The sequence below is a fragment of the Argiope bruennichi genome, chromosome 2, assembly GCF_947563725.1.
Source record: "Argiope bruennichi chromosome 2, qqArgBrue1.1, whole genome shotgun sequence".
Classification (NCBI taxonomy): Eukaryota; Metazoa; Arthropoda; class Arachnida; order Araneae; family Araneidae; genus Argiope; species Argiope bruennichi.
The window spans coordinates 1,932,017-1,942,348 of NC_079152.1; the positions used below are offsets into that span (position 1 = coordinate 1,932,017).

General features: G+C 33.9%; 1 protein-coding gene across 1 annotated transcript in view; it reads left to right on the forward strand.

Annotated features, from left to right (window-relative positions):
• The window catches only part of LOC129957580 (ATP-binding cassette sub-family G member 8-like), a 90,096-nt gene extending 80,569 nt beyond the window's left edge, over positions 1–9,527 (forward strand). The window contains exons 9-12 of the mRNA XM_056069977.1: positions 432–615; positions 4,395–4,603; positions 6,828–6,904; positions 8,260–9,527. Coding sequence (XP_055925952.1) covers positions 432–615; positions 4,395–4,603; positions 6,828–6,904; positions 8,260–8,868 — 1,079 coding nt within the window. The 3' untranslated portion in view covers positions 8,869–9,527. The remainder of the gene's footprint in view (positions 1–431; positions 616–4,394; positions 4,604–6,827; positions 6,905–8,259) is intronic.
• The last annotated feature ends 805 nt before the right edge of the window (positions 9,528–10,332 follow it).

The window sequence follows — 10,332 nt, forward strand, 5'->3', positions numbered from 1 at the left end:
GATATTTAAGGCTCTGCTTATCTGAACACTTATCTAAAGGGTGATTGGAGGAAATCAAAAATAACTCCCCTTGTGAGATATGTATCCAGGAAAATTGATAAAACTAAGACTAAACAAATCATGACCCCGCTGAAAGCCATTCGCTGACAACTTGATGCCCATCGAAGAGACGCGAGTGGCCGACATTCAGCCTTTTCTCACCGGATACTTTAGGAAGAAGCAGATTATTATATAGGTTTTAGGGGCCTCAACTTTAAGGGAGCCCGTAAATAAAAATAAATAATTCCTTAAAATTTGAATTTCGGGCAAGACGATTATCTAAATGCAGAGTGAAGATTATTTGTAAAGCTTCTTTAATATATTTAAAAGACAAAAACCTGACTTGTATTTTAATCGAATGGCATCATTGATTCCTACAACTTCTTTTACAGTTGATCTAGTGACTCTGGACAACTTGTCGGCCGAGGCAATGCTGGAGTCGAGCCAGCGGGTGGAGAACTTGGTGGAAATATTCCGGCGGAGACAGGAGCCCCTCTCTGACCCGGGGCCCCCCGGAGTACCTCCTGCCATCATAAAGAGGGCCAATATATGCACTCAGGTGCTGACTTTGTGGATGTAAGTACAGCTCTTTCTTTCAAAAACCATTCAAATTCTGAATGGTTTTTTGACTGTCGGATGTGTTGGATTTCAGTTTAAACAGATTGATACTCTTGGCTATTTAATAAGTACTGCTAAAATTTCAGCTGCAATAGTTTATTAAGAAATGCGTCATAATTATGAGAATTCGTACTTGAATAGGAACGTAAAAATGAATTTTATGTTGATTACCGACACTCAATCGTTAGAATGTGATATTTTACAAGGATCCCTTTGATATACTTTAAATGATTTTTTTGCATGATCTTGAAATTATCTATCGTTCCCTTAGTTTGAAATTTCTATTTCACATTACTAGAATTAAGCCTAATTATTTTAAAATTCACATTTAAAAAAGGCTGTGATACTACATAAAGAAATACTCGGATTTCAGTTTTAATCACATAAGAAAAGGAATTTTTTTATGACAGGGAGTTAGTTCAATGACTTATTTAGTATAAATTTTTCACAGGTAAAAACTGATCGCATGTGAAAATCGGACAACAGGGACGAGAGGGTTTCGAGTGGCCTTCGGGTATGTGCCCACCCTAAAGCAAAATAAATGTGGAGGAAATTTTCCTCGAGCAAGTTTTTGCTATTTTCATCCTACTAACAATTTTATTTCTCCAAAAATATTATGAGAATTCACTGTGCACACATTTAGCCGAGGCCTAACGCTTTTAAGTGTAAACGTTTCGATACCATAGTCACTAAAATTTTTGAAGCTGGAAGCTATCGTTCTTTTGATCGCGACTGTATTGCTGTAAATCACAAGATTTAAAATTCGAAATGGATAATTTGCTTTGTTTTAGCATGGGCAACATGATGCATCTGGATTGAAAATATTAAAACTGCAATAATACACTTCTGGAGTTGTTCACGCATTTTCCAAAATATACTAATAAAAACCATATGCACTCTGTCAGTATCAACATGCGCATACGAAAGAGACAAGTTTTTAACACCTCTCAAAGTACTTGTATGTGCACTATGATGGCTCAGAATGGGTTTCAAAGCCGCATGATCTTAAGGGTGCATAGTGATAAGTAAAAAATAATTTGTCTCGTGTAGTGAACAGTTTGATAAAAATGTATCCAAAAAGCCCAATTCATTTGGTTGCATTGACGTCATGACGATCTACTATCACTATGAATATATCTCCCTATGGTTTATCATATTTTCCAATAAAACATAAGTTCTGTCCATCTGTGGTTATCTGTTCTGTAATGTGAAATGTGCAGTAGAATATAAGCAATAGTCGGAAAACTGTTTGTAAATATCTAAATTGGATTTTTTTTCATGCGTTTCGATGCCTCGTATGCTAATATCCTTGCATGTGTAAAATCTTAATGAACAAAGAGGAAGTAGGAAAAATGTAGAGTCATGTTTAAAAATAATTGCTGAATATAATGACTTGTATTAGTCATTGAATCCAAACACTTTGAATTTGATAGTAGAATCCTATCTTTGTGTTTTGTTTGAACCCGAGTTCAATTTTAAATAGCGAGCAATTGTTTCCATATTGAATGTCTTGAGACTAACTTTAGCACTGTTGGGGCTACTATTTCTTCTGAAATGTGTATAACCAGAATAATAAAATGAGTAGAAAATTTTTTTTTATAGTTTTTGATAATATTTTTATACCACATTCATGCAATCATCAACTTAACCTGGTTCGACTGGAAGATGTATATCTGGACAAATTTTGAAAGCCGTCAATACACTCATCTACAGCAGGTCCTGTCACTCCAGTCGGGTAGAGAACACCCCCTATCGGTAGAATTTTGCCATTGTTAGTCAAAAAGCCAATAATCAAATAACTGATCATATTTCAGGTCAACTTTTTATTCTTAAAAAAAAAGTCGTTAATCTGAGCGAAGACATTTAGAAGTTACCTTTTCAACAATATTTTGCTCTAAAAATTCTATTGTCTTAATGGAAAATCTTGGGAAATTTCCATATAAACCGCGTACCAATTCAGAATAGTTTCCTAATACGTTTTGTTTATTACGGCTCGTTAACATCCGGCTTGAAGATATTGTATCACCATGCATCATTTTTTTTTCAGAAAGAAATCACAATTGACGTCATAGTTCACTGGCTTTAAATATCTTACAATTTTTTCTTACAGTAAAAAGTCATAAATTCAAATGCATGAACATGTCAATTAATATTATTAACAAGAGGAGAGCACGAGGTTGAAAATTCGATTTCAGATGAGACTTCGTATAATGGTAATATGCATTTGGAATGTTCATAACTTATGTATTAAAAGAAAATACATTTGTTTTTTTTTCCATATAAAAATGAGCATCATATGAGTTGAAACCATGTTTAAATTGTTAATTTAAGTAATTCTGAATATTTTTAAAAAATGCATTCATACTTATAACTATTATTCTTCTAGAAATTAAATTATAATCCCCGAATTGGAGTATAAATACTTATTCTTGAATAAAAAAATAAAAAAAATGAAAAACACCTTACTTCAAACTGTTTGTAAAATGTTAAATTAATTTGAAATGAATTAAAAAAGAAAGCAAAAAATGTTAGCCCAGAATCGAAACCGGGTCTCTTGAATGCTACGTTAACGTCTTAACCAGTCTACTATTCGCGGCACATGATTAGTGTAGAAGCTAAACGGAAAGTTTGGCTTTCATAGTCAGTCATTTTCACGAAATTGACTGACTATTGCGTTTTAATATTTTTGCGAGTAAACATTCCATATATATATATATATATATATATATATATATATATATATATACAATCATTATACTAAATTTATTATACTAAAGAGAGTTCTAAGTCTCTGTTCTAATAGAGTACGAACTATAATAGCGTGAATCGTAGAAATCAATAGGTTTCAATATCTCGTCCAGCTGTGAAACTGAATTTAAGGAAACTACTCCCTTTTTGTAGTCTGTCAAACTGAGGAATTGAACTTCTTGGAAATTTTCTTCTATCTTTAACTAAATTTTGTAGGGATTTAAACTCAATTCTCACATAAGCAACTAACGCCACATTAGATTCCCATGTCAGTTGTTACAATATTGTCGAATGTATGCGATGAAGCATTCATGGGAGCTGGAAAAACGATAAATATAGCAGATGATTTTCAAACTAAGTATTTATTACAAATGAATATCAAAGTATTTGTAATTTTTCCTTGTAGTAATATTAATTTATGAATTAAAATTACTTACAGTAATTTTAATTTTACAGTAAAACGGTAAATTTAATATTTATCCCTTCATTGTCAACTTTTCCTTCAAATTTTTTAAACGGATAAGTTATATATATGAACAAAAAGTTGCGTAACAGTGTAATTATACTCAAATTATGCTTTGTTTTGAGCATATTTGATATTTTTTGGGAAAAAAAATCGATGTAAAATGAACAATAAAATGATTTCAATAAAAAAAAAAAAAAAAAAAGACCGAGTAAGTGGCATGTCGTTATCATGACCTCTAAATTGCATATTTATTATGATATTTCATTATACTACAAGAACCAAATATAATGCTTCAAATATGACAACTCCGTTCCGTTCAACTGACAGACGAATTTGAAATTCGTAAAGAAAAAAAGCATGGAATATACATTTTCTGCAACACATAATATTAATTCATATAAAGTGTAACTAAATGGGCAAGCGTAACAAGTACATTTTTGGTGCCGAGTGGTGTACGTGAAACTCCAAAATCTCCAAATAGGGATCGTGGCAACTAATGAGTTAATCTTTTTTCTTCCTTCAGCCGTGTCTTGATCTACACCTTCCCGTTCAACGTGGTTCACTTCTGCGGCGAAGTATTCCTGGCTGCCCTCATGTCCGTCTGCATTGGCACAGCATTCTGGAATGTGAGGAGTGGACGAGAGCAGGAACATGTCGAGGATAGGTTTGGCTTCTATTACGTCATGCTGGCGTTGGCCATCTGGCCTACGCTTCTCTATACGATCACGAGTGGTAAGTCTCCCAGTTCTACAGCATTTGATTAAATGACTTCCAAAACGCCTTTCCATTCTCTTAAAATCCATGAATAGTTTCGTCAAAAAGTGATTATCATTATTTCTTCTGATATACAAAATGGAGAAAACGAAATTAATTTAGAATCCTTTTAATAAAAAAAAATTAGGTTGCATTATTATCAGTACTGTATCAATTTTCCTAATTTTTATAATACTGAGCCTGGTTTGGCTCAGCATAGTCAAAACCATGACTCTTGCGCTAGAAAAATCCATACAAATACTTCTTTATAACATTAGATTTTGGAATATTTTAATATGAATTAAAAATGGAAAATAGATTAACATAAGTTCGTCTATGTTGCTCAAGTTCCCAATTATTTTTATTGTTAGCATCTTGTGTATATCAGCATAAGGATGAGGAAAACACTTAGGCGATGTCTGATTCAAGCATAAAGTAAATGTATTTTTTATGAAACGAAATGATTTCCAAAATATAGACTTAAGCCTCCTTAAAGATGAAGAAACTTGGTTCTAAGGTGTATTAGTTTCTGTTCGATTATTTTCAGAAAGCTCAACCATAACACTAATAATTATACCGCCAAGAAAAGCAAATTTTTTGTAGTGTATCTGCCCAGCTTGAATGATGCTTTGAAATGTGTAGCCATTTAGGCGACAAACAGATTGTCATCTGTTACTGACCAAATAGGAATGGCGCCAATAGATTACCACCAGTCTCTTGGGGCTTCTGAAATTCTCTCATTTAGATATTTATACAGAAATTGCCCTTAATGATTCTCGAATGGCAACAGCCAAATGTAAGCAAAGCATTATACACATTTGCTTACATTTACAAATATTTCAGATGGATTCATTGAGCAGAAAATCATTATTAGTTAATAGAACTGTAGAATATTTTTTTCGGGAGCCAGAGTCGGAAGATATTAAAGAAATCAAGAAATCGATTCAACTATCTATCTGAAGCCTTACTCAAAAATAGATCAAACCGTCACCAAATGGGCAATCGTTATGGACATCAAATTCCTTAGGCAAATCATATCTTTCGAAGCAATTCTCTTAAGACTCGAATTAAATTCTCTTATTATGAAACTAATTTTTTAAGAATTGTTCCTTTAATTTTAATACTATTTATAATTTGATACACTATGTGCAACAATCTTTTTAAATACTATGTAGGAATCCAAACTCGTCCACTAAAACATTCAGTCTCCTTTTTTTGCCGTCCATTAACTCCCTATTAGGTTTTCATTTCCGGTTTTACTTCGTGAAAGCAAAACATTCGTACATTCTTTAATCTGCATTAAGCTGATTCAAAAGAATTCGTGTTTTCAGTAATATCGGTTAACAAGGTGAAATTTTTAAAATCATTTAACAGCCCAAAATTCAATCTAGGTGAACAAACGGGTCATCAAAGGCTTCTAATTTTGGCAAGTTAAATCATTAATTGCTGAATAGTTTCATTTTTTTTTAAGATGGATTCTTATAGAAAGACTACCTATTACAATGGTTCTTATGACAAGACAGGAGAACATTTCTTTAGTTCTACACCGATCATGGTCCCTAGCCCCCGAAACACTTCGTTCAAAAGTTTATATATATGCTTATAAATAACGTTTTGTCCATGTTATCTTGAGAAGAGGATAACTAGAGTAATTTTGTTTGGATTTTCACTGGCTTGGAATATTTTAGAAATGTAAAAAATCTCGGACGAGTTCGTAAATGGCCCATTCAGCTCAAAGGGGGAGGGGCAGTGGGGGTTGAAATATTTATTTCGCCATAACTTTCTTACTATTTAAGATAGAAAAATAAATTCAATTAGCCAAATTAGTTCCTTATTAAGACGAACAACTTTTGCATTTAAAATGTTTCGATATCTGCAATATCTTAGAAGGGCTGAAAAAGGATTTTCAAGCTCTCATTTTGACAGTTCCTAACGTCATTTTATGTTGCCAGATGTAACGGAATCTATCTTTGCCTTCCAGCTGGCTGAGAGGAACTCGTTTTTTCTAATTATGTTTATTTATATATTTCGTATTTCTATAAATGTATTTTTGGAAATAATTATTTAAATTTTCGAATATTAGGTGGATATTGCTATAATTGTGCATCATGAAATATATATTTGAAAGTTGATGCAAATGCCGATGACTTATAGTTGAATGTGCTTTTTTAAAAAAAAATTTATCCGCTAATTTTCTTTTTAGCTTGGAAGGAGAAAGGAATCGTCAGTCGAGACACAAGAGAGAGATTGTATCACAAATTTACTTATGCCATATGCAAGGTATGTACTATCCGATTTTATGACGAATCCGTATTGTTGCTTCTCTGCTCAGTTACTTTCATAGTAAGGAAGAGTTTTACAAATATTTTGGTACATGTTAGGCCATTGACCCATGGCCGTGATAAACCTTTGGCGACCGAAGCGAAGAATTGGGAAAAACAAGAAATATAGTGATATCTTTTATCAGGAGTCTAAATCTGAGATCCTTTTACGATCTTTACTCGTGGGATTCTTACTCGATACTACTACTCTAAAAAAGTACTTACACGAAATGTCAGTTCTATCTTCGGATTATTGATTCGACGGAATGGTGCTGTGCTGTCAATGAGTGACTTTTCTGTCTGCATGTGTGTGATTTCTACAAGTATCTTTGTATTCGTTTCTACCGTGCTTTGTTGCCTGCATCTCGTGTTCTTTTGTGGGATAAAATTGTCATTATCCATTAACGAGCTTAGTTTTCACCAAGTACTTATTGAATCAATTTTCCGTAATAGTATACAGTCTTGATTGAGTCGGCAAACATTTGAAGTTGGATAAGAATATTTATAAGTGATTGCTTAGAATATATTATTGTGGTTATAAAACTCAATTTTTTTTTCTGCAACATTCATTTGTAATAGCTATCACTGCATTTACATTGGCGGATGTAATCATTTTGCTGTCCTAGGTGGATGAAATTTGGTATGTGGTCTTTATATGAAACTTGTAGATTTCTATCAAATTTTAAGCAAATCTATTCAGAGGAAGTCCGTCTGTTAGAATATACGTTAACACGCTTAACTAAAAAACGAAGTCTATGTGGGTGAAATTTGTTTAGACATATTTGGCATCTACAGCTCAAACATCTATTAAACTTTTATAAATCCAACTAGAAGTTCGTTGTTTGACCGTCTGTACTTTCAGAAGCCTGTAAAGGCGATAACTCAAACAGTATGACTTAAATATATCAAATATATGAAATTCTTGTGACTACAATTGTAATTTTGTGTCAATTTTAGTTTTTAGAACAAAAAAAATATATTTAAAACTCAAATTCGATTTTCGGATACTTTTGACAGCACTAATGAATCACCAAAAAACTCGCCAAGGATGCGATATATTCAGTAAAAATAATAAATTTATACCAAAGGTTAAAATTGTACAGTAAAATTTTTTACGCCAGTGTCAAGCAAGGCATTTTCTATGCCAAGTCCACACTTTTTTATGGTGGGGATTGGGGCATAATGCTTTAATGAGGGAGTGTATGAGAAATTCTTGGAGAGCCACTCCTTCTGGTTCATACATAATCTAATTCTCTACATGCATCTACATCTACTACACACATCTGGTTCATCAAAGAATGTTTTTGTTTTCAGCTGACCTATAGCGTGATACCTGCTGCTGCTGTAGCAGTCGCCTATGCAGTTCCAGCCTACTCCATGGCAGGCTTACAGACCACCTCCAGAGTCCGCCCCTTCGGCGTTTACATCGGCTACATGATCCTCTACCTGCTCACCCTCCGCATGATGGCTCTCGCCTGCACCTGGGCCTGTTCCACTCGCCACCTTGCAGCCACCTGGACGGGATTTCTCTTCACCATCCTATCTCTCGTAGCTGGTTACAGCATCCACCCTCTCGATATATCCATCATGTTCTCCTGGGCCCAATGGGTGTCTCCTGTCCACTGGATCTACAACCTGTTGGTGCAGAACGAGTTCAACTCGTCCCTCACTGAAGACATACGATATTCGTGCACCAGGAATCCGGTGGTGCAGCAAGAGAACGCAATTCTCATGAGAGCGGAGTGTGGCATGCCCACAGACTGGGATGCCTTGAAGTTCCACGGCGCGCAAGAGCAGTGGCCATTCTACCAGCCAATAAGCATCGTCATTGTGTTCCACGCAGTGTGCTTGGTCGTTGGATTGTTTCTCTTTCTGACTGTCAGCCATTCGAAGAAAAAACGACCCGAAAAAGAAAGACTATAAATATGTAGAACTATTCAAGTACGACTAAATTTTATTTGGAATTTAGGCTTTTCACGATCCTGCTCATTCTTATAGACCCATTAGTCTTCGATTCGAGAAGAATTTGTGCAGTCCAAGAATGAGACCAATTTTTAAACATTTTACATCAGGGAATAAGGTCGGGTTTATACAGTGTGAATTTTAAGTACTTAATTATTGACTGATTGATGGCTATTTCAATGGATTATTCAAATTACTTCCTGAAAATGTAATTACAAGTTAAATTTTTATATTTAAGGTCTCGTCAACAAAGAACGCGAAATATTTATTCGGACTTCTTCAGTAGCCTTATTTGTGAAATGTCACGTGCTTTATGAATTAGCTTATGACTAAATCTTCTTTGATGTAAAATAACATGTAAAAATTCTAATAGTGTAATGTTCAAGTAGCAACTCTATTGTGCCAAACTGTTGCCTTTTGTGTTTTTAATATAAATGTGACACTGCAGGAAACTCGCCAATCCAGAGTAAATCAGTTGTCTGTGACGGAAATTTTTATCTTGTAAAATGGGGAGCGGCATTTTCCTGCTGTGTGTAAATGAAGTGTTTGTGACTATTTAATCAGTTAAGTGTATACAGCTAAGCTGCCATTTGCTTGTAAATAAACTACTGAACTTCGGAGCATGTTTTATTCAATCCTCGATAAACTCGTGTTGCATATTCTTATTTAATAAACTTACAGAAGTTCTCGCTATTTAGTGATGGGTCAAACTTGGTTATACTGTGGCAAATACGTTTTGAAACTGATACAAATGTTTATGAAGCAACGGAAATAATTTAAAACCATTCCTATAAACAAGAAAAACTGAATTCTAAAATGAAATGTAAATTCGTAATGTAAAACTGGAAGACACATATTTTAGAGCGAAATAAATTTGGCATCATAAAAGTTTCTTTTGACATTTAGGAACAGTCAAAGCACAAATAAGGTATATTAAACTTTTGAGTATCAAATTGTGATAATGTTATCGAAACGAATTTGGATGTCATTAACTACGAATAAGAATCGTCTACTTCCATACGGTTAGACATGATATACTGAATCGAGCCCGATTTCACATTATTTCTAACTATGAGGATAAAGTAGATTCCAGAGGAAACCAAACGAAAAGTTTCGCTAAACTCGGGTGTTCATTTATATAAAATAAGCCATTATACAAATTCCTTTTAATAAAAAGTAAGAAAAATGCTTTCGATTCACGATGGTTTTGAAAAGAACCAGTTTCCCATTTCAATACGCGACCTTGCTTGCCCAGCGGAAATTGAATGTTGATCCTGACATTATCTATTTGAAGTTATTCGCCTACTCTTACCCATTTGAATTACTTCTATCAAAATCGAAAATGTTAAACGTTTGGGGTTATTTTGGTAGTCACATTGACGAGATTCTACAATTTTTCTTCGGCTGACACATTCTATTATAAGA